The sequence below is a fragment of the Callithrix jacchus genome, chromosome 3, assembly GCF_049354715.1.
Source record: "Callithrix jacchus isolate 240 chromosome 3, calJac240_pri, whole genome shotgun sequence".
NCBI classification, from domain to species: Eukaryota; Metazoa; Chordata; class Mammalia; order Primates; family Cebidae; genus Callithrix; species Callithrix jacchus.
In genome coordinates this window covers 48,731,552-48,757,299 of record NC_133504.1, presented here as the reverse complement: position 1 = coordinate 48,757,299, position 25,748 = coordinate 48,731,552, and the positions used below count along the sequence as shown (strand labels likewise).

The following is a 25,748-nucleotide window of genomic DNA, read 5'->3' as shown; positions in this document are numbered from 1 at the left end:
CATATAGTCAAGATAATCCTAAGCAAAAAGAACAAAACTGGAGGCATCACACTACTTGAATTCAAACTATACTACAAGGCTACAGTAACCAAAACAGCATGATATATAGACCAATGGAATGGTCTAGCATGGTACCAAAACAGATATATACACCAATGGAACAGAACAGAGACCTCAGAAATAATATCACACATCTACAACCATCTGATCTTTGACAAACCTGACAAAAACAAGCAATGGGCAAAGGCTTCTTTATTTAACAAATGGTGCTGGGAAAACTGGCTAGCCATACACAGAAAACTGAAGCTGGACCCCTTCCTTAAACCTTATATAAAAGTTAACTCAAGATGGGTTAAAGCCGTAAATGTAAAACCCAAAACCACAAAAACACTAAAACAAAACCTAGGGAATACCGTTGAGGACATAGGCATGGGCAAAGACTTCATGACTAAAACACCAAAAGCAATGACAACAAAAGCCAAAATTGACAAATGGGATTTTATTAAACTAAAGAGCTTCTGCATAAAGAAACTAGCATCAGAGTGAACAGACAACCTATAAAGTGGGAGAAAACTTTTGCAATCTACCCATCTGACAAAGGGCTAATATCCAGAATCTACAAGGAACTTAAACAAATTTACAAGAAAAAACCAAAAACCCCATCAAAAAGTTGGCAAAGGATATGAACAGACCCTTCTCAAAAGAAGAACTTTATGCAGCCAACAAACATATGAAAAAATGCTCATCACCACTGGTCATTAGGGAAATGCAAATTAAAACCACATTAAGATACCATCTCACGCCAGTCATGAGAATGGTGATTATTAAGTCAGGAAACAATAGATGCTGGCGAGGCTGTGGAGAAATAGGAACCCTTTCACATTCTTGGTGGGGTTATAAATTAGTTCAACCATTGTAGAAGACAGTGTGGTGATTCCTCAAAGATCTAGAACCAGAAATACCATTTAACCCAGCAATCCCATAACTGAGTATTATAAATCATTCTACCATAAAGACATATGAAAAGGATTATAAATCATTCTACCATAAAGACAAACCAAAGGATTATAAATCATTCTACCATAAAGACACACACACATGTACATTTACTGCAGCTCTGTATACAATAGCAAAGACTTGGAACCAACCCAAATGCCTATCACTGATAGACTGGATAAAGAAAATGTGGCACATATACACCATGGAATACTATGCAGCCATAAAAAAGGATGAGTTCATGTCCTTTGCAGGGACATGGATGAAGCTGGAAACCATCATTCTCAGCAAATTAACACAGGAACAGAAAACCAAATACTGCATGTTCTCACTCATAAGTGGGAGTTGAATAGTGAGAGCATATGGGCACAGGGAGAGGAACAATATAAACTGGGGCCTATTGAAGGGTGTGGGGGGCAAGGGGAGACAGAGCATTAGGATAAACACCTAACACATGTGGGGCTTAAAACCTAGATGATGGGTAGATAGGTGCAGCAAACCACCATGGCACATGTGTACCTATGTAACAAGCCTGCACATGTATTCTGGAACTTAAAGAAATAATTTATAAAAACAATAATAATTTGTGAACAGTCTCTGCTGCCTGTGGCAGTATCTCTTTTGTGGTTGTTGTGTCACTGATTCTTTTTTTGTTTTTTTATTTGAGACAGGTATCCCTCTATTGTCCAGGCTGGAGTGCAGTGGCACAATCTTGTCTAACTGCAGCCTCTGTCTCCTGGGCTCAAGCAATCCTCCCACCTCAGCCTCCTAAGTAGCTGGGACTACAGGTGTGCACCACCATACCTGGCTAATTTTGTGGTTTTAGTAGAGACAGGGTTTCATCATGTTGGCCAGGCTGGTCTCAAACTCCTGACTTCAAATCATCTGCCCATCTCCATCTCCCAAAGTTCTAGGATTATAGGTGGGAGCCATTGCGCCCTACCACATCAAAGATACTTAACGCCCTTTTCACCTAAAGAGCGACATCTCCCCAGTGTGTAAATGTAGTATTTTCTGTACCACCAGATTTCTGTTCCTCACACCACCCACCTTGCCCCTCTTGTAGCAGGGAAGCCATGGCTCCCAGAGCCTGGCTAGAGAAGAGCCACGCCAGCTTCTAGCATGGCCCCTGGAAACACAAAAAGCAGCTATTCAGCAAGGGGATCCTCAGAGATCTAAGAACTTCCTTCTGGGAACTTCCTTCTGTGCATGTGTCCTGAGGGCTGGCACACAGTGGTCATGCACAGAAGCAAACGCCTCCAAGCCAAGGCCTGCTCAGCTCACGTTGAGGCCAATTTAACATTTTGTTTTGGGATCTGCTACATACACATGACATTTTTTTTTGTTGTTGCATTTTAGGTTTTGGGGTACATGTGAAGAACATGCAAGATTGTTGCATAGGTACACAAGTGGCAGTGTGATTTGCTGCCTTCCTCCCCATCACCTATATCTGGCATTTCCCCCATGCTATCTCTACCCAACTCCCCACCCTCCGCTGTCCCTCCTCTATTTCCCCCCAACAGACCCCAGTGTGTAGTGCTCCCTTCCCTGTGTCCATGTGTTCTCATTGTTCAACACCCACCTATGAGTGAGAACATGCAGTGTTTGATTTTCTGCTCTTGTGTCAGTTTGCTGAGAATGATGGTTATCAGGTTCATCCATGTCTCTACAAAGGACACAAACTCATCATTTTTGATGGCTGCATAATATTCCATAGACACATAACATTTTAATACAAAACAAGTTGACTGCCTTCAACATGTAACCCTGTTTCTGTACATTGCATGTTTCTTGTACATTACAAGACGTAACAGAAACGATGAATTGCAGAACATGCCAGGGAAGACACAAATGAATCTGGAGTGCCAGAGGGCAGTGCAGCTGTCCCTAATATTCCTAGAGGCTGGTTTTCTGATTTCCGAAATGCAGGACAGCCTAAAAACGAGCAGCTGCTATTAGCCACAAGTGCTCTCTCATCACGATGGCAGTGTCCGGAGCACTCAGCGGTGAGTCAAGGATGTTCTGGCTCTCACCAGCTATCTAGGAACCTTAAGAGATCACTCTGTGGGGCTGTTGATTCTTCCATTAAATAAGGATTATCTGACACCCCCTTGAAGGTTTCCATGACCCCTGCCCAGCGCAGCTCCTCTGCCTTCTTCACAAGGCTTGGTACCAACATAGAGTAAGTGTCAGTGAGCCCATAACTACCGATGTGCTCACCTCCTCAGAGGTCCCAGCATGCTGCCCTGTGACTTTCAGGCGCTGTCTGGTTGCCCTGTCTGGGGTCTCTCCCTCCTAGGACACTGTCTGCCACTTTTAGACACTCAAGTGTTTGTTGAATGAGATGAACATCATCCTCTATGAATTCCTAAGGACAGACTTTCTGTTTGCATTGGCCCATTGGTCCTGGAAATGTGGCAAGGGCTCATCAATAAATGAATATATAAACACGTGCTCCCGAGGGTCCCATCACCCAGGGAACTGGTTTTAACACCTGATTACCTTCTGCCTTGCATTAGGCTCCAGTCACCTCTGTAAACTCTAAGCTTACCATTCTACTAACACGTATGCGCACCATGTGGAAGAAATCCACGTATGTCCGGTGAGTTGTGTGCACATGTTCTGAGGGCTGGCACACCATACACACTATTTATCAGGGGTCAGTTGGTATCACATTTATTGTGTATCTTCTGCAGCACTGTCTATCCTACTAGGGAGAGGGCACATTTTTGTTAGTGTATATACTGACATAAAACTGCAATGTATGCTGTTTAATAGGAAAAGGGCAATTTTTGCGTCAAGAGGTACTATTAATATCATCTTTGTTACTAATTGTTCTACACACTGACCATAACATAAATAGTCCTTGATCTCTCTAAGAATGAACAGAAGTTAGCAATAAATTCATTAGAAATATGCTTCTTTTACTCATAGGAAATTGCTATTCTTAGTAATAGCTAAAACATTATTGTCCATTCTTTCTAATAGAATAAGGATTCTATATGCTTTACATATGACACCTAAACAGTTACAATGCAAAAGTTCTAGTATCCTTACCACAGCTGCTTTGTTTGAAATTTTCTTTTTGCGGGGGGGGGGGGGGGGCGAAGATTGATGTTCAGAGGGCTTATGACCCATTAAAGTAATTGACCAATTCAAACACTCAACTATCAACCTGTTCTTTCAGAGAATGTTCCTTTCACCCACCTCGGGACCATTTTACCAGCACATATATGCACTATGTGGAGGAAATCCACGTGTGTCCTGAGAGCGGTGTGGACGTGTCCTGAGAGCTGGCATACTACGCACACGGTTTAAGCAGAACTTTGGTCTACAGTCAAATGTTCTTGTCTGTGTAACCCTTAGAAACAAATGCTCTTTTTTCCACAAGGCGATCAGAACTAGGCTCTGAGTATACAGCCAGCGCATTGTGTAGTTCTTTGTTCCCTTTAAGAAAATTCCACAAATGTTGATTCACTAATTTACTCTAATAAAAAAGCTGTATGCAGTCTGAAGTCTGAGTAAGTGTGAATGTCAGAAAGGTCCCTCTAGACTTACAATGCATTTTTCAATGTTCTGTCTGGAATAGGAATATAAATAGAGTATTGCAGATGCTTCTGTCAGGCCACCTTTCTGATCAAACATTTTTGATATTTCAAAATAAGTAATTTAGCATTAAAATAATTAGAATAATTTTTAAAAAGTGGTACTCTTCTTCCAACCAAGGTGGAGTGAGATGAATTGAAAATACCCTTCCGTTTGAAACAACCAAAAGTACTCAGAATAAAGACCATGAAAAAATGGTTTCCAAAACACACGCTATCAGTGAAGGACAGTGATGCTAGAAGGAAACAGAGAAAAGCTCTGTGATGCTGGCTTACACAAGGACTTCTCAGACACACCCTGGAAGCATGGCCCATACCGAAACAATCAACTGGACTTTGTTCAAATTAAAAACTCCTGCTCTTCAAAAGACAGTGCTAAGAGAATGAAAAGATCAGCCACACTGGGAGAAGACAGTCATATATCTGGATTTGTATCCAGAAAATATAAAGAACTCTCAAAACTCAGCAATCAGAAAACAAATTACCCAATTATGAAAAATGAGCCAAAGAGTTGAACAGATACGTCACCAAAGAAGACATAAAGATGATAAATGAGCACATGAAAAGATGTTCACCATCATCAATCTTTAGGGAAATACAAAGTAAAACTACAGTAAGATATCACCATTGCAGCTATCAGAATAGCTGAAAGTAAACAGACTAATCATGCCAAGAGTCAGCAAGTGTGTAGAGTGATCCAGACTCTCACATGCTTCTCATGGGAGTAGTGAATTGTTCAACCATTCTGGAAAACAGTTTGGCAGTTTCTTGTAATATGAAAATATACCTGCTATATTACCCAGGTTTTCCACTACTAGGTATTCATCCAAGAAAGAAGAGAGTAAATGTCTGTACAAAGGCTTATACATAAAGGTTCAGCACGGCTTTATTTGTAATAGCTTACAAGCTGGTAACAACTCAAACAACCATCAACAGGTGACTACCCGAAGGAACTAGGGGAAAATCCATACAATGGGAAACTACTTAACAATAAAAAACACGATAAATTATTGAATTACTGATATAGGAGATGGAATGAGTGAATCTCAACATAATTATGCTAGGTGAAGCAAGCCAAACCAAAAGACTATAACCTGCATTGTTACATTTATATGTAACACTAGAAAATGCAAACTAATCTCTATTAACGGAAGCAATACAGAAAGCAACTGAGGAGGAGCGTAGGTAGAAAGGTGAAAGAAAGGCTGAAGAAAACTTGTGGGGTAATGGGTATACTCACTATCTTCATTGGGGTGATAATTTCACAGGTGTGTGTATAAGTCAAAACTTATAAAAGTGTGCACTTTAAATTTGTTCAGTTCATTGTATATCAATTATACCTCAATTTAAAATCCCCAAAAGATACTAATTTACTTTGGGAAACTTTGCATAAAATCAGTATTTATGATATAGCCATTCAAAAAACTATTCATTGAGTTCCTATCTATGCCAAGCACTGTGCTGGTGAAAACAAACAAACAAACAAACAAAGAAAAACTAGCCAAGGAGGTTTTGACCCATGGACCACTGAGGCCTCTTAGTGTTTCCACTGAGCTTTGCTGCTTAAGGAAAGTCAATTCTGAAGGGCTTTTGAAAAACCAAGTTTCAACCTCTGTTGTCAGTCTCATTACATGGAAATTGCTTCAGAATGTTTCATCTATAATCACATGAATTTTGATATTGCACTTGTGCCTAACTGTACAAATAAGAGAATTGAAGAAAGAACCACAAAACCTCCATTCTATTCTCTACTCAGAGGGCCTTTCCACAAAATTAACAGAAGAACGTAAATCTGCTATGTGCTCTCATGTAGATGGATCTGTGGTTTCAACATAAAACGAGTGGGAAGACTTTGCTCCAGTTCCCTGCATTTCCTTTTGTGTGAGTAACGAAGAGCACAATTCGCTGTGTTCCCCAAAGCCTTGCTTACCATCATCTCTTATTTCTAAGAGTTTCCACTAAGCCACACTCTTTAAGCCATGAACAATTAGCAAAACTATTTATCACTGAATTTGCCTTGTGGGAATTTGACTTCTGTCATATGAGAAGTTTAGAGAAAGCAGAGGTAAATGATATACACAGGGTCTCAGTATAAAACACTGGGATGTGACCTGCTTTTATCAATCAACCTTATGCCATTGGTTACCACAGAGAACATTCCGCAGTCATAATGGGATTTCTAAAAGATGGACCATTATTTCCATAATAACACCATTATAATACTGGTCATTAAGCCTGTCAACATTTTCCTTAAAAGAAACATATTTTTAAAAGAGTTTACTATCAGACCTTGCAGGCTGAACTCGGGCAATAAAATTTTCCAAAGAAAGTATGGAAACTTTGCAAATATGAAGAACTAAATTAGCATGACTGCGTACAACATTCTTTGAGACAGAATTGGAGAAGCTGCTTGCAAAATGAAACAATAAGCATATTTTAAACGACATACAAAGCCAGTTAACCAAGTCAATATTTTGTAGAAACTGCTAAAAATACCTTGGGTATATCTATAATTGATTAAATTAGAAACAAGCTTAAAATCTCTTTTCTGTATTGACACAAGACAAGAAAGGTCAATCTCATGAAGGATAATGAATATAGGATTCAAAAGTTGGCAAAGATTGAGATGATCCAAGCTGGCCCTGAACCACTAATAATGTTTTGGAAAGATTGGGTTATTAGATTAACAGTTGTAGAAGATGGACACTATTTATGCAATGTTAAAGCAAACATTTTTATTAACCAAACGTTTCCTAAATTGCAAGCAAAAATGTGAAACTCAATCTGACACCTGTAGCAAATCTGAGGGCCTTCCCTGGTCCAGGGCATACTCTCTGCTGTAAATGAGGTTTGTTCCAAAGGTTATTTGAAAAAACAAAAAACCCTTATTCAGTTTTTAACTCTTGCTGCTTTCCACCAGATGATTTATCCTGATTCTTCCCAAAGCCCTGTGTGTGGCAGAGGCACCTGACAGCAGTAACTCAAGCCTACCCTGAGAATAATGCTATGGTGTAAGAAGAATGTGTGTTCGGAGTTCTAAGCTAAGGAATCTGGGAGTGGCCAACCTGGAGATTCACTCCTTGTCTGAAGAGGACATCTGAATCCCTGGCTGGCCCATTCTTTGGAATGCAGGTCGTCCAGGGAATTGAGGTCCTTCGTCATGGGTTAAATGGAGGTTGCTAGGTGAAAATGCTATATAACCTGCATGCTTTTAATAAATGCACTGCTCCTGGACCATCCTGTATGTAAGTACCCAATAAACCCTATGTCTCATTTCCTGGCTTCAGGTCTCTTCTTCAGCCCCTTGGGCATGGTGACATCCTTACTGGAGTCAATAGGGATCTGGCATGACACCCTGAAAACTCTCAGTCTCTATTTCCTTTGGTCAATAGAGTGCACGTGGTTGTTGATCCTTCACTTAGGAACCAAGGAGGGGCTCTACTCACGTCGTGCATGGAGTCCAGCAGCTTGGTCAGTTGGTAGAACCTCTGCCAGCTCTGCCCAGAATTGTTGGGACACTTAGTTACCATCTTCCTCAGTTCTTTGATGTAATTTGTCCTCATTTCTTCAAATGCAGCCTGGCTTTTGAGGCCATCCTTTGGAACTGTGTTAAAACAGACATGTAAATTTCCAGGATGGAAAACAACTTTAGCATCTTAGCAGGTAAGGTCATATAATGATTTTGAGGTTAGATACTGAATCTCAATTAATTACATTTGTGAAAAAATATGGCAGTTGTCTACTGGCAAATGCTTGTACATGTATATACACAAAGAATAACAACTATCAGATGTGTCTTTTCATATATTTTGCACAGACTAGTTCACTTAACCATGACACCAATATTATGACATAACTGCTAAATCATTCTCATTTTACAGATGAGGAAACTGAAGACTGGAGGCTGAATCGCTTGCCCATGGACAAAATAAAAAATGACAGGCCGGGTGCGGTGGCTCACGCCTGTAATCCCAGCACTTTGGGAGGCCAAGGCGGGTGGATCACGAGGTCAAGAGATCGAGACCATCCTGGTCAACATGGTGAAACTCCGTCTCTACTAAAAATACAAAAAATTAGCTGGGCATGGTGGCATGTGCCTGTAATCCCAGCTACTCAGGAGGCTGAGGCAGGAGAATTGCCTGAACCCAGGAGGCGGAGGTTGCAGTGAGCCGAGATCGTGCCATTGTACCCCAGCCTGGGTAACAAGAGGGAAACTCGGTCTCAAAATAAAAAAAAAAAAAAAAAAAAACAAAAGGCAGAGAAGGGGCGGTATAGACTTAAGTCTGTCTGTTTCCAAAGCCTACCTCTCGACTGCAAGGCCACTTTGCCTTGTGGCTGGTCATCAAAGTATTTATGAATCCTAACTTGCCAATACCTCAGAGATAGAAAACTATATTTTGATTTTCAAGGATAACTGAAGAGCCACAGACAATCTAGGCTGGGACTAGAATTAGAAATCAACATCCTCATTCTCAAGTTCAAATATTAAAGACATTCAGGGGAACTGGCCATCTACGAAGGGGAGGACGCTGCTTACAAAGCAGCACTTTCTGTCCGCTTTGCACCTGGATTGCATGACCATTGAGGCACGTGACTTCCCAGCACAATCCCGTGAAGGGTCTGTACACTGGTCTATGTGTGGGAGGGGGAAACATCAACAGTGGTTCCGCACACAAGGCAAAATTTAAAACTTTCAAAGAGGATGAACCATGTTCATCCATATCTTTGATAAGGCAGAAAACTAAGGATAATATTTTCTTCTTTCCTTTCATGTGGTGGCTAGGTTTCATATTTTTTTTTTTTTTTAAATTCACTTAAAAAGAATACTTTGAAATTCAGGACTTGTAAGCTTATCAAGTGCTTCTGTGACCTGCTGAGAGGCAGGTCTCAGGACATTTGTGAAAGTACTTTATTAATAAATAAAGTCCAGGTGTAGGACAAAGTTTCAGCATTTTTCCCCCCTTTACGGCCAATAAATGGTATGTTTATGCCTTAACATTGAAAAAGAAAATCACCTAGAATTTTGTTTTTAGGAGATAAACATCTAATGAAAATTCATCTTTGGATATTAACATTCTGGTATTGAAACTGCTCTTACTTTCACTTCTTAATTACCCATTATATTTGCTAATTTCCCATAACTGGTATAAATAATTATTTACTTGGGTCATCAGCACTTTGAGAGGGTCTGTGTATTGCGTGCAACCCTGGAAGCCAGGCATACTGCTGTTTCCAAATAAACCCTGTTATCCTACAGAAAGACAGGGGTTAGCTTGCAAATTAACTTCTACTATTATCATCTCGATAATAATCGTCTTGAGTTGTTGAGACTTCTGATTTGTGGTTTATTTAAGTCTATTTTTGTGAGGGGGAAATATAAATCCCTAATAGCAACTGCACAGATTCCTGAGGCTGCCACAATATTAGTTGTGGTTTAAAATATTTGATATTCACATTAAATGTTAAAAGCTGTCCATTATATAACAAATAGTATTTTTTTCTCCTTAAAATAAAACTGTGTTTTAAAAGTAAAAAAAAATGTAGAGAACAGTAATAACCAGGATGTTAGTAGTAAAACCATAGATCTAATTTCTACAAAAATTTTAATGTTAAAACTTTCTAAAAGACAGGAAAAGTCTGCAAATATCTTACACTTTCCATCCACCGGTTAGCATTTAAGTGATAAGACTGCACAAAGTAAATGCTTAGTTTTTCAATATAGATACTTATAGGGATATCATCTTATACATGAAAAATTAGTAGAATAAATAAGTTTAACTACTATATTTCAATACCATTTGGTATATGTAAGGTTAACCAAATTTATATTTCTGATAGTTGTAGATCAAAAATCCTAAAAATTATAGCAACTTGTGTCAAATATTATACTTATATTTTATTGCAGTAAGTGAAATATATTGTACCAGTTTCCCAGCCAGACTTTTTAGAAGTTGAAACAAACCCACAAATAAAGAGAACTTAGGCAAAACCTCAAATTTTGGAGTTCTGCCCAGAGTTTCTGAATTTACTTATTAAATGCAGCAGAGCTGCTGGAAGTCATCCAGAATCTGGAGAAGAGCAAAGAGACAACTGGGGTGGAAGTCTGTCTGCTTTCCTCTGTAAGCAAAAAGAACATGAGAGCCTCTGATGTCAGTCCCAAAAAACTTTGATACACTGGACATCAGGTGTGCATTTGACATTCCTGAGATGAAACATTTTCATGTGTTCTAACACAGATTAGCAAAACAAGCTTACTAAAGCCTGTGGGTTTTATGGTTCATAAAATGCTTTACTTATGTTTTCCTACCTTTTTATTTTGCTTTTTCTGCATTAAAAAAATCAGAATTCAAAGTACTGAGCTACTTGGGGGTTAATAAATTAATTCAAGCAGCTTCAAAATGATTTCAGAATCTATTATAGGCTGAGTATATAAAAGGATAAGATCAATTTAGACTGAGTAGTCAACAATCATAAAGAATCAGTATCACAAGCACTTTAAAAAATGTTTCATTTATAGTCTATCATCCATTCATCATAATTTTCAAGATATTTTTCAAACCAGTAATGGTTAATAACCTAGCTTGGAAGGGGAATACAATCATTTTCAGTGAATTTAAAGATTATAGTTCCAAAGTTATACTTGTGAAAGCATAAGTCAGGAACAATAGATACCTTGGTGAAGAGTGGAGCAGGGGCCGACCCTGCAGGTGAGGGTGCAAACACAAGAGCTGCGGGAGATGGGGCTGGGTGTCATTAGTGAGGAATGGTGGGGCCTGTGGCAAACTGGAGAGAACATGCCCTGCCCCGGGCAATTGAATTCAATGAAAATAAAACAAAAGGCCAAAAGCAACCCCAAAAACCTGTGCCGGCCAAAAAAAACACAGCTGTGAACTGCTGGCCCCACCTCCCTACCAGGGCTGCCCCCTCTGCTATGAAGTCTGCGATTCTGCCTACTGGACACTCCGCCCTCACTGCTGCCATTGTGTGTCACCTGCCATCCACCTGCCTTTCAGCCTCTCAGTCCCTGCTCTTTGGGGAGTAGGCAGGACACTGAAGGTCAAGTTTCAAGCTGTTGGTTTTAGTCATAGTTCATAGAGGATACTCAACAAATCTCACTTCAGTGCCTCCATTTTGTCAACTTGACAAGAGGGCTATCGATCTCCCAGGTTTATTTTAAGCATTCAATTAGATAGCACATGGAAAAACAATTTGCAAATTACAAGGTGCTCAACATAGATGAAGCCGGATTATTACCCATGTCACCACTGCATCCCTCTTCCTGTTCTGATCGCTACCTGATTCCAGCTTAGTTTCCCCCGACTCAGTCCCTCTCTGCTGGAAACAGCAGCTCTTCATATACATTCCATCCTGAGCACCTTGGCTACTCTTGCCCCTCTTCTCCAAATGACTTACTGATCACTGCCCATTCTCTCACACCTCTGATTCAGGGGCCCATGGCAAGGGCGAGGCATGGACTGGCTAAGCCAGGTTGTCACTAGGCACTCTCTTCTCCTCTGAAGTCTGCGCCACTTGCCCTGGCATGCTTGCGGGCTCTTGACATCCAGAACATTTCTCAGTTTCCTCTGTGGCCATCGCACATGGCTCAGAGTTTTCCTCTCCAGACTGTTTCCTGTCATCTTTCTGGGTCTTGCCCTCATCTGATGGGAGTGTCTCAAATTCTTTCCCCTCTGTTGGAAAATTCCTGTGCCGTTGTTGGAATTACAGGTGCTGCACATCCTTGCCAAGGCCAATCCTGTCCTCTCATGTCTCCACTGGAGCTTTATGCTTTCTCTCCTCCTATACCTGGTTCCAGAAGCCCAAAAAAGCTTCTCATCAATCTGCAAGTTCCTGGCATGCTGGCACCTGCCGATGCCTAATGGTCAACTCCAGGGGCCTTCTGTGAGGGTTCTCAACTTTCTCTGTGGAAGCCATGCTGTTAGTCACACTCTTTTTGGAAACTCTCACCTCCTGGCTTCCAGTACCATACACTCTCCCAGTTTTTCTACCTCTCTGACAGTTCTGTCTCTGTCCCTGCAGTCTCTGCCCCACTCCCATAACACAACTCCACTAGCTCTCTCTGGACCTTGGTAACCCCACTCACCACTGGAATACACTACAATTTTCTGTAAGGTTATTCAAATGTATATCTCAGTGCTCAAACCTGTCTTCATAGTCCCAATCCCCAATTTTTCCCATATTTTGGCTGTTTCTATCAGAACACAGAGTTGGCATAAAAAATTAACCTATCCAAAACAGAACTCATTTTACACTCCACAAAATCTGCTCCAAGTCCTGATGTTAACATTCCTATTAATGGCATCACTGCTGTGGCTGGTCATTTCTTTGCACTCAAAACCTGTGTCACTCTGATCTACAGCACTTTTACTTCCCTCCCTGGGCAGCTGCCAAGGCCAAGTCTACAATGTTTCTAGACTCCACCTGCTCCTGTCCATCATATTAGCAGTCACGGTAATCCAGCCCACTATTTCCACAGGCTCCAGTAGGTCTCTGTGCTTCCAGTCCAGCTAAGTTCTCTGTCTCTGCCTCTCTCCCACCCTGTCTCTTTCCTCTTGAATCTGTTCTGCCAGAGAGCCCTATAAAGCCATACAATATGGCATTGATCCCTTCATCCCACCGCTCAAAAGCCTTCAGTATTGCCCTTTTCTGCCCACCTAATAAAGTTCAGATTTCTTCAACGGACATTGAATATACTGGTCTAATCGACATCCCAATCTTGTTACCCACAACTCCTCCACCCAACATAACCTGATGCACCTTTAAAAAATAAATTAATACATAAATAAAGAATTTGAAGGTAAAACCACCCCTCCCCCAACTAAGTTACTGCCTATAAAGACTTCCCCACAGGTCTGCAGTCATTCGTACTGATGCTCACAGCAATGCCATCTCACACCTCCCATCCAGCCTACAAGCCCTGCAACGTCCTCCAGGATCCAGCTGCACCATGTATCCCTCCCAGGTCCCCAGAACTGAATGTGCTCTTCCCTTCTTTGAACCACCATGACATTCCTTACCTCTATCACAGTATATAACCACTTTCCATATGTATTAAAGGTAACTTTGGCCAGGCACAGTGGCTCATGCCTGTAATCCCAGCACTTTGGTAGGCCGAGGCAGGTGGATCACTGGAGCTCAGGAGTTTGAGACCAGCCTGGCCAACATGGCAAAATCCCATCTCTACTAAAAATACAAAAATTAACTTGAATAATGGTGCACGCCTATAATCTGAGCTACTTGGGAGGCTGAGACAGGAGAATTGCTTGAACCCAGGAGGCAGAGGTTGCCCTGAGCCGAGATCATGCCACTGCACTCTGGCCTGGGCAACAGAGCAAGACTCCATCTCAAAAATAAAATCTTTGAACTTTTCTTAAAAGTATAAACTCCATGAGGATAAAGGCTGTGCTTCATTAACCCTTGTGTTTCCTGAATTGCCCAATCCTACCATGCAAATAACAGACACTTTATAAACATTGAGTACTTGGATGGATGAAGGAATAGTGGGATAGGCTCTTTTACATGCCCAAAGCTTCATACTTTGCAAGTAACTTAGTTCATCAAAGGTCAAAGCCTTCCTCCCATTTCCTTAGTGTGTTTTTCTGTTTGGTCTGTTTTTGTTTTTGGTACCGACTACGTGAACACAATAAACAGGCTACTGCCCTATGGCAGATGATCTGATAATATAGAAAAAGTACCAGGATGGGCATCATTTTACCTGTGCTCAGTAGCAGCAAAACTTTCATGATGGTGTATTCTTCAAAGGTGAGCTGCAGTCGAATGAACTGAAGGCTGATTTGGTGCATCCCCTGGCACAGTTCATACATGGCAGACTGATGCATCTTCTCTCTGCAAAGGAAAAGAAGAAAATGTCTGAGAATGCAAGATTCATTATCAAACCCAGACTGGCAGCCTGAGGCAGCTTAATAAGAGATCTGAGTCAGAATTCTCCTTCTGGCTTCAACATGGAGCAGATGTGTATTTTAAAGACAAGTTAGATGCCTTTCACAGTGATTGGTAAATTGCTTCTAGACCAATACTGCTGGGCTGTTTACTTGTACCCAGTGAGAATGTATCAGGAGCACTGAAACGAACCCTTTTCAAAGTGTGCCATGATTTCATTTTATGTCAAGACTAATACTTACTGATTAGGAATATGGTGTGTTATAGTGAGACCATCCACAAAGTGGAGAAGCTGCTGCAATCTGGGCAAAGCCCACAGACTCTTTTTCCTTTTCAGCAAAGATATCCAGTACTTAGTATTTGGAAAGAACTGGGCTAGATGCTATGACACAGGATGGGGATGACCAATCTGATTTCTGCATGGGCCTTCCTTATAGAGGTTATGGAACATGTTATTAACTATATACAACATGTTTTAAAAGGGAAATTTAAAAAATACTTTAAAGGTGAGAAAGCCAAATGGAATCTCTCTGATAAAGAGAAAAAATGACTTGGGGGTTTGGCACAACATATACAAATACTTCCACACACACACACACAACCAGCAATCCCCTCACACCACTATCCAAATGTTTCCATAAAGATCCATGTTATGTGACAACAGAGGTCATCATTTTCTCTTTGCTTGAGAAGTGAGCAAGGCATCACTGTTTTTTTTTTTTTTTTTTTAGATGTTTTTCCTGAAAGTAATAAACCTTTTGTAAGACCCTGGGTAATACTGGTTCAGTATTACCTGTGACCAGACTGTAAAAATACAGTGACTAGACTGTAAAAAGTGAAAGAGGGCAGGCCGTGGTGGCTCATGCCTGTAAATCCCAGCACTTTGGGAGGCCAAGGCGGGCGGATCACAAGATCAAGAGTTCAAGACCAGCCTGGCCAATAGGGTGAAGCTCCGTCTCTACTTAAAAAAAAAAAAAATACAAAAATTAGCCAGGCATGGTGGCAGGCTCCTGTAGTGCCAGCTGCTTGGAAGACTGAGGCAGGAGAATCACCTGAACCCAGGAGGTGGAAGTTGCAGTGAGCCAAGATTGTGCCACTGCACTCCAGCCTTGATGACAGAGCAAGACTCCAGCTCAAAAAAAAAAAAAAAAGAAAGAGACAGTATTGGCGAACAATGGGAAAGGACTTGACAAAGGCCAAAGAAATAGAAAACGAGGTCTGGATAGCGGATCCATTTCCAAGGGTGACTGAAAGCAGGCGGCATCCACAGGACAGCAATGTGGGGATCTCTCTTCTAGGATGCATTCTGGGGCTCCCATCAATTGGCCTCAACTCTGAATGCCAGTTATAAGGAATGCGTAATGAAACACAGCACACGTTCTCTGCATTATTTTATCTTTCCTCTCCTCCTAATAAACTAGAAACCATTTTAAATTAAGGAAATATTTTAAACATACACATGCTAATAGCAGGAGCTTCTGGATCTACCATCCAGAATTAACAATGTAAACAAATGCTACTATTTTTGCCATATGTGCATCAGATTTTTAAAAATTAAACATGGCAGAGGTAAGGCCCACTCTGCCTTCGTCCCCGATCCCATCCTTCTCTTCCTCTTTCAAGAAGGGAACCACCCAGTCTGGGTGATTATCATCTCCTCTCAGATGTGTGTATTGCACTACACATGTATGTATCTATAAAAACAGGATACAGTACTGCTTTGTTTTATGTAAATTTGAAATTAGATATGCACATCCTTCTGCAACTTATTTTTAATCAATAGTAACTTTTGATACAGGTAACTAAATTAATCCATTTTAACTGTTTTGAGCTTCATGTGTTTGAATGTACCATAATTTACTTATCCATTCCACTACCGATGGACACCTGGGTTGTCTGGTCTTTACCATTATCACAAATGATGCCGAAGGAATATCCTTGTCATTTCCACAGGACACAGAATTAAAACAGAACTGCTGAGTCATAGATGGGTGCATGTTTCCTGCTTTCATTCCCACCAGCAGGGCATAAGTGTACCCTTACTCCACATCCCCACCAATGGTTGCCATTATCTGATTTCATTTTTTTTCCATCTGATGGGAGGTTGAATGGGTAGCACGTGGTTGCTTTTGTTTCCATGCCCATCATCAACAGTAGATTCAACATTTTTTTTCAAATGTTTACTTATCATTTGGGTGTCTTCTTTGGTGATTTGACTCTTTGTATCTTTACCAATTTCACCCATTTTTTCCTTCTCTTACTGAGTAATACCATTTTTATTCCTAATAATTTGACTTAAAAATGTTGTCTGATCTTCCACATTGTTTTTCTTTCTCTCTGCTTCTTTTTCTTGCTCGCTTTGGAACTTGACAGGTATGCCATCCACCTTTCTTTTGATCCTTAGTTTCAAACTTCCCATGTAATTATATTTCACACATACCGTATAAACACAAAAGGCTGGATTAAAAAATCTGAGAGTCTCTGTATTTTAATAACTCTGTTTAATCTGTTTTTATTTATTATGATTACTGACAAGTTTGGATGTTCTCTACTGTTTTAACTTACTTTCCTTCCTCTTTCCCTCCTATCTCCTTCTCTTCCTTTTATTGAATTGATCTAGCTTTTTAACCCCCCTCTCTTATGGCTGGATTAGAAGCTGTACATTCTGTTTTTACCCCTTAAGTCATCATTGTTAAATGCAGTTTCTCTCAGATGCACACACTCCAGGTCTGCTTAGCTTTTCCCAGTGTTCCTGTGACTACCGTCACTTCTTGCACTTCACTCCTGAGTTCAATTTCTTACTTACTGAAGAATGTATTTTAGTAATTCTTTCAGCAGTGATTAGTTGATAATGGTCAGGAGCTGGGTGCGGTGGCTCATGCTTGTTATCCCAGCACTTTGTGAGGCCGAGATGGGCGGATCACCTGAGGTTAGGTGTTCAAGACCAGCTCTGCCAAAATGGTGAAACGCCATCTCTACAAAAATACAAAAATTACTGTATTATAGGCATGATGGTAGGTGCCTGTAATTCCAGCTACTTGGGAGGTTGAGGTGGAAAAATTACTTAAACTGGAAGGTGGAGGTTGTAGTGAGCCAAAATTGTATTGGACTCCAGCCTATGTGACAGAGCGAGACTCTAGTCTCAAAAATAATAATAAAAAAAAAGGCTTATGTCTTTTTGTCTCAATTTGTCTGAAAACATCTTTATTGTACCTTCCTTCCTGGATAATAGTTTAAAAAGCTATGGATTTCTATCTTGAAAAGTGATTTACTGCGCTACTCTGCAGATAGCATTTGACTATACCTGGACTTAATTGTGGCTTTTGGGAAATTTCCTGTTAGTCTAACTGTTATTCTCCTGAAGGTAGCCTGCATTTTTCTCTTTGGAAGCTCTAAAAATTTTTCTCCATGTATATGAAGCCTGCAGTTTCATTATGATGTACCGAGGTACAGACTGATTTTTATTTCTCCTGTTCAGGACTCAGTGTCCTTATTCAACTAGCATATGTAAGTATTCCTTCAGTTCTAAAATGTTTTAGCCATTGTCCCTTCAAGTATCATCTCTAACCTGTTCCTGTTATTTTTCTTTTTAAAACTCCAATTAGCAGTATGTTGGACCTTCTCCTTGTGTCTTCCACATTAACCTTTCTCTCATATTTTTTGCTTTTTATCTCTCTGTAATGCATTCCTAAGTGATTTTCTCAGATCTATTTTCCATATGATCTACTGTTTAATATCTATAGTGTTTTAATTTTAATGGCAGTATTTTTCATGTTGAGGAGCTAAAAAATGCTCTATTTAATTTTCTCTCAAACATTTCTGTGATTTCCCATATTTTTTCCTTTACATATCTAGATATTAAACGTGTTTATTTTATGGTTTCTTTCAGATGTTTTATTCAATTTTGGGGTTGCTAATATGCATATCTAGCATGTATTGTTTTGGCAGGTATTGTCTTCTGGGTGAATCCCATGGGTTCTGGCTTCTGGATGGGACTCTACAGAGTTTTAGCATTTGCAATTGTCATGGGTATAAGCATTTTACTTGTTCTGGAGCAGTTTTTATGCTAATTTCTCAGCTTTAGACTCCACACTTGATGTGGTGCAGGTCTGTGTTTCTTATTTCTTTAAGCTTTCTTGCCATACTGGCTGTTGGTTTAGTTTTATTGTCTTTGTCAGCAGAGAATGAAATCTTTGCCAGCCCTGGATTCATGCAGGGGGCTCTATTTCAGGTGCTGGCCTTGTTGGAGTCTAACTTATTGTCACCTTTCCCCGTTTGTGTTCTAATATCCACTCCTAATGCACATATCTGCATTTAATAGTCTATGGGCCATCTGTGTTATAAGTTCTGCCTTAAAACACCCTGGCTATGAATTTCCTGTTTTTGCACCTTTTAAAAAATTTTCTTTTGAGCTTGGCTATATATTTAAAACTTTTTTAAATGCAGAATTTTTGTGTTTAGAGCCAAAAAATAAAAAATTTAAACATTTAAAAAGCTCAGTTTAGTTCCATCATTTTGATTGGTAACTGCAAACTTCTTAAAGGCAGGATCCACGTCTGACTAACTTTTTTAAATGTCGAAAAGAATATAATAGACAAGTGCTATGTGTCAGTCTTTGCTAAGTATTTCTTATGCATGAATGAGAGAGAAAAAAGAAAAGAAAACAGCAAAGAGAACAGCTAAGGCTATGAAATGAAAACATATAGATTTGCATATGATGATGATGATTAAGGAAAAGGAATACTGGCAATTTATAAAAAGTAAGAGTATCAAGTGGCCACAAAATTAGAAATTGCATTTAGGAAGTTCTACAAAATTTTTTGAGAGAAAGAGAGAGACTGATTTAGATTGTGACATGGGTAAAGCAAGCTGGAAAATCAGGATGTCTGCAGAGCAGAACACAACATGCATTTAGTACCGTGTGGTTTGAAAAGTGCCCTCACGTGCATTTGATTCCTTAAGGGGGCATCCCAGGCTTTGCCCTAGCAGGTCCTAGAGGTGCACAGCCCATCAGCCTTTCAGCATGCTGACTTTGTGATCTGGTAATCATGTAGCATCCAAGATCTCAGGCATATTACATGTAAAATTGGAACACTAATAAAAATTCCAATCTTGCAGGGATGTAGAAACTAATTATATGGAAGGTCTTAAATTATAAAATACTTCACACATTAGTTTTATTTGGAAATCATAGAGAGAATATAATGCTTCTTGAGAGACCAATGATCATTTTGGTTGGAACAAACCAAGAAAGAGTTGAAGTCTTAGAATGAGTTTTCAGGAAAACAATATTATGTTATTATTTTAAATTATTTCTATATTGAAGATGGTAAATCTAGGGAAAAACCAAAGATAATGTAGATTTTCAGAAGGTAGAAATAACTTGCCGAGAGTAGAACCTGAGAACACCTCCAAGTCAGAGTGCTTCTGTCATCAGATGTGTTAACAAAACATTCACACACAGATTAAAGGTTAAAGAGAGACCTCAGATTCCACTTGAAAACAGATTAGAACATTACTGTGCGACAATACTCCTAAAGAAAGCATCTTTTTGCTACTTCAGTATGAACAGCATCTCTTTTTAAGTCTTTGTGCGGTAGTAACTAAATAACCTCTACAGTCTCCATAGCTATCATTTATGAATTGCCCATCCATACACCAGAGCTAAATTTCTTCTTGCTAAATCTTGCAATGCTGAGTGAGGAATTATTCTCATGTTCATGGTAAGGAATTTTGGGTACATGTGAAGCCAGGATCCAAACCCAGGTTTTTTCCTACAAAACTCCTGCCCTTTACTTTCTCCACATGCCAACCTGAGTAATCATTTTTAGCTCTTTTTTCAGGAGTCATACAACTATATTCAGTACCTCTGATGTTTTGTTATCATAGTCACTCATTTGTTTATTCTTTGCTCCCCATTATGTGGTAAGATTTTGTGTTTTCAAATTCCATTGCTGTTTCCATTGCATGAAATTGAACTCTCTAAATGAAGAGTACTGAGCCCTCAATATAGCTTGAAATTTCAAGAACATAGGCCATCTTGAAAATGCATTTTATATCACATCATTTTGCACATTTTTTGTGCAATTAATTGTGCAATTTTTTGGCACAATTAGATTAAATGTATAGAAATGTACATCCAAGGAAGTTGAAACTAGGACAATATTTTTGGCGTGACATTGCTATTAGTTTTGCAGTATCACTTCACAGAATATACTCTTTGCTACATGCTTTTTATTCATGTAAGTTTAGCTCATTTTGAACAGAATAATGTAAAAATATACTGACTACTTTGGGAAAGAGAAACAAGCTTGTATAATGCTTCTGTAAAACAAAAGTAGATGCATGATCAAAAGTCAGCCTTGAAAGTGGACTAATACAAATGTGGTAACAGATTACTGATGTAGAAAACAGCGGTATAGTGACCATCAGACCTGAATAATTGACGGCTGCTTGTCTCTACTTAAGAACCATGAGTACTAATATTCTGGTATGTGTCAGCCATTTCTAAATGTCTTCTTATTTGCAGGAACAGAATCAAAACTTTACTTTTGGATAAATAAACACAGCAGCCAAAGTGCGTCTAGAGACCCAGTTCCAATTCTAAGGAGGCTGGGTTAAAATTTATGACAATAATAGTTCCAAAATATTTTTTAAAAAACACTTCAATAGTTTTGTAAATTTGAAATTTTCTGAAATGAGGAAACCAATTTTATTTGTAGCTATAACTTCACTGGTCTTCTTTTAGAACATCCATTATATTAAAACTAAAATCATATGATCATTTGGAAATAGTTTTTAAATATGTTAAAATTATCTAACTTCTCCAAATCTTATTCACTTGGGACTAAAGTGAACAATGAGAGTTAGGCAATATTTTTTTCCTTGCTTTGGAGAGAATTTGGGGTTAGAAATGGGGTTTAATTCACGTAATAGTAGTGGGAATTAGAAAAAGCCCATTAAAATCAGAGTGTGGGTAGAGCATTCACAATTTAAATGACTTGGGTGCTGGCTGCCTGCTTTTAACTTAGCACCTAAGCAATCTGAGCAACTGTTTTAACTACAGGACCCACTCACGGTATCTTGCCATCATTATGTGTCAACCGTGTTGCCCTATTTCACATTATGAGACTAGTCCTTTGAACCTATTAGCCAATGGCTGTCAGAGGGAACACTCTTGTTTTGTAAGTACTGGCTTACCATTTGGGTATCTAGAAGACCTTCTAGAAGTAGTTCATTTGAGAAATTATTGCCCCAAACTAAATGTAATCGTAGAATTATATTCATGTACTTTGACAGAAGTAGATATTTGATTCGCCAAACTACAAAGCATTACAGCTATAAACGCCTGCAGAACTCGGGAGCTCTAAGTATGAATCTGAACACGTTCATGGATACTTCATGTGGTGGCCATCTATCACAGTGAGAAGACAAGCTAGGCTCGTCCATCTTCCAGTGTCTAAACCTGTGGGATGGTGTGAATTTCCCACCCATTCCAAGTTCTCATCAGCAACCTCTATTCTGAGGTTGCCTTGATCTTGTCAAGGGCTCCACTGAGTTCACCTTTGAGGTGGCTAGTTTTAAGGGCATGCTTACCATTCAGCTCCTTAATGGTCTCCCGAGGTGTTACCCCTGAAATTTAGCTAGACCACTAGGAAGTCACAGAGGCAGGCCTCCAAGGCAGTGCATTTCACAGATATTATTTAACATTATGCCTCCACTGAACTCTGCCAAGAAATAGCCCTTTGTAGAAAATCTCTGCATCTTTGCAAGATGGCTTCTGAAGATGACTTCCATTTTTTGTTACTCATCATTCATGTGATACATAGGCCTTGAACTTTAGGCCTGGAAAAAGCTTCTTTCTTAAAGCTAACTTCTACTTAACGAATCTCTGCAGGAAGTGAAAGCAGGCCACGGAGGGGATATTTGTCGTTCATAGCAACACTATTCACAATAGGCAAAAGATGGAAGCAACCTAAGAGTTCATTGACAGATAAATGGATAAGCATGTGGTATATGTAGACAATGGGATATTATTCAGCTTTAAAAAGAAAATTCTGACACATGCTACAACATGAATGAACCTTCATATTATGCTAAATGAAATATGCCTGTTAGAAAAAGACAAATACTGCATGATTTCATATATATGAGCTATCTAAAGTAGTCACACTCATAGCAACAGTAAGTAAAACGGTGGTTCCCAGGGGCTGTGGGGAGGTGGGAATGCAGAATTAGTTTACTGAGTACAGTTTTAGCTTTGTAAGATGAAAAAGTTGTGGAGACTGGTTGCACAACAATGTAACAATACTACTGAACTGTGCACGTAAACAGGGTTAGAAGGCAAATTTTGTTATGTGTATTTTTTTTACCACAACTAAAAAAGTTTTGAATATTAGAAAAACAAGAATCTCTATTACCCATAATCCTACCTTTTATTTATTTGTTTGTTTGTTTGTTTGCTTGAGATGGAGTCTCACTCTGTCACCCAGGCTGGAGTGTAATGGCATGATCTCGGCTCACTGCAACCTCCACCTCCCTGGTTCAAGTGATTCTCCCACCTCAGCCTCCCAGGTAGCTGGGATTACAGGTGCGTGCCACCATGCCTGACTCATTTCTGTACTTTTAGTAAAGATGGGGTTTTGCCATGTTGGCCCGGCTGGTCTTGAACTCCTGACCTCAGGTAATCTGTTCCCTTCAGCCTCCCAAAGTGCTGAGATTACAGGCGTGAGCCACCACACCTGGCCTATACTTTATTTGAGAGCAATTAATAATTGTGTTTAATAATGCAACTTCTGTTAGTATTCAGGTGTTTCATTCTTTCTTCTTTTATAATATATAAAATATCTATCTTACTCTCTGTTTTAGCTACTTGCTTTTCGCCTTTTTGTGTCTTGACTGGCTTTTAGTTTTACTGTAGCTGTGCTTTTATTGCAAGCTACGCTAAATGCTTTTGGAAAAGCACGTGGGGTAAATATTCTTTAATAAACCATGATTTCAAAAAGTCACTCAGAAACAGTTCCTCAAAGACCTTTCTGATACAGTTTCGGTGCTCTAAAGGGGAAGGAAAATAGAACTACCTTTATCGCTCTTTTCTTTTTCCATGAACTCACATTTAATAAATGTAATAGTTTCACATCGGCCGATTTTATAAATGCCAAAGCACAAAAGGTTCCCAACTCTTCCACCTATGGCAACCAATGAAAAGAACAATGACATTTTTAAACGTAAAATCTTTTAGTAATATTGTACTAAAGTGTACCTTGTCAACTAAATATCTTATAGGTGTGTAAGACATTATTTAAGAAGGAACTACTAAAAGAAGCCTTTGAAATATTTCATGTTAGCCCCTGGATTAAACTCTACATAGCTCTCATCATTCTGAAGGTCTGTGTACTCTTCTGGATAGTGGGGTGCATATCTATGACTGATTTTTTATGGTGCAGAGGTCCACAATTATGTGAGTGATAAATAAATATCTGGCAACAAGCACAAGCAGGTAAATCTGACAGATTTCACAGACTTTCAGCTGTTCTTTACTTTGTAGATATTAACAAAACAAAGGTTGTTTTGTTTTGCTCAGTCTTGAAGTCTCTGGACTCTCAAGAGGCCTCTCAATAAACATGTTTCCTAACATACGATTTATTACTTCAGTAAACTACCTCTAGGAATGTGTGTGTGTTACATTATCAGAATGCAGGCAGCAATAATGTCAATCTTGCAACAGACAGTTTAAATAACTTGACTGTTGTGGTGGACACATGTAATCACAGCCAACCTGAAAGACCAGATCTTACATCTGATACTGCAAACTGCATCGTGTCTAAATAAATCTAACATCTTGTTACATGGTCAGTATAACAGATGGCCCATGTCTCAGGTTTATTATATTCCTAAAAAACAGCTTGCAGAAAAACAGGTTATTTTTTCTTTTGAACCTCAATTAGAATAAAAATGACCCCAATTTGAACATTCAAATTATTCCAGTTTACTGTTTTTAATTTTTTTTAGAGTCTTACTAATTTTTCCTTAACTAACAACATATATGTGTAGAACGATGATTTTGCTAGCTGCAGTTCTGACATCTGATCATTTTTATAGTACTTGGATAGTTGACTTATAAGCAGAGTGGAACTCAGTTGGGGGGTCTAGAAATCAGCTGAGAATGCCATTGTGGTCTGCCTCACTGAACTAATGTGTTAGAGAGACTAATGTCCCATTGGTCTCCACAATATCCAGCTGTTCTCTCTTAATTTTATATGGTCAATTCTATAATAGTTAAAAGCTAATTCAGGATTTTATCACCTCAGTTGATGTTCCAGAAAAGATACGTTTTCATACAACTGCCCGTGGACTTCAACATCACAATATCCACTGACTTTAATGCATGTTACACAGATCAGAACAACATGTGACAATCTAAAAATCTAGAAGGGATCTTGTCATATGGCAACTGTAATTTACCACTGATAGTCCTAAAAGTCTGGAAACAAATTTTTAAACCATAAATTCTATATATAGTATTCTTAAAAACATTCCTTTATATAGTAGATTTTAAAATAACTTATATAGTCAGCAGTTTTTTGGGGGCGGGTACAAGGATATATGTCTTTAGTGCAGGAAAGTAAACATGTATCCATCATCCACTGTGAAATTCAGATTTTGGAGAAAGTTAAAATTGGGGTTATCTGTTATAAATCACATTACAAAAATGTTTTGCTTGACCAAAGGTTTAATCTGAGTGTTCCTTGAATTGTGAATTTCCCCAGGCAGGCCAGTACCAATACAATTCACTTAAAAAACTGATTTCTAAGCAACTTTTCAGGACTGCTTACTGTATCATGTGAGGCACATCTGTTTCTGAGATGTGTGTCTAGACATCACACACTGAAGTAAGGAAGATACAGAGCAAACTGCAGGAGATTAAAAAGGAACAATAGTTCACTGGATATTATCCATATGGATACTAGGGGGCCTTGGTACAGAGAAGTACATTAATATGCTTGGCACTGAGTTCTTACTAGAAGAGCTACGACCAGAGGCCATTCTAGTAGAAATTCATTGGCTGTTTTAAGATTTAGTAAAATAAATTGTTAAATTCTAGGCTTTGGTAAGAAAGTTTATACATAGCTTTGACAGAGGAACAGGCTCTAGGTGTTGACTAGACTACAATAATATGCTTATTCCAAGAAATGTTTTGAAAAGACAGTCAAACCTTACTGAAAAGAG

General features: G+C 39.2%; 1 protein-coding gene across 9 annotated transcripts in view; it reads right to left on the bottom strand.

The window, feature by feature from the left end:
* The window catches only part of NR3C2 (nuclear receptor subfamily 3 group C member 2), a 356,613-nt gene that overhangs the window by 21,233 nt on the left and 309,632 nt on the right, over positions 1 to 25,748 (bottom strand). For all 9 annotated transcript variants that reach the window (XM_008992565.5, XM_035292341.3, XM_078366026.1 and 6 more), the window contains 2 exon segments: positions 14,335 to 14,465; positions 8,048 to 8,205 (listed from right to left, as the gene is read on the bottom strand). In XM_008992565.5, coding sequence (XP_008990813.1) covers positions 8,048 to 8,205; positions 14,335 to 14,465 — 289 coding nt within the window.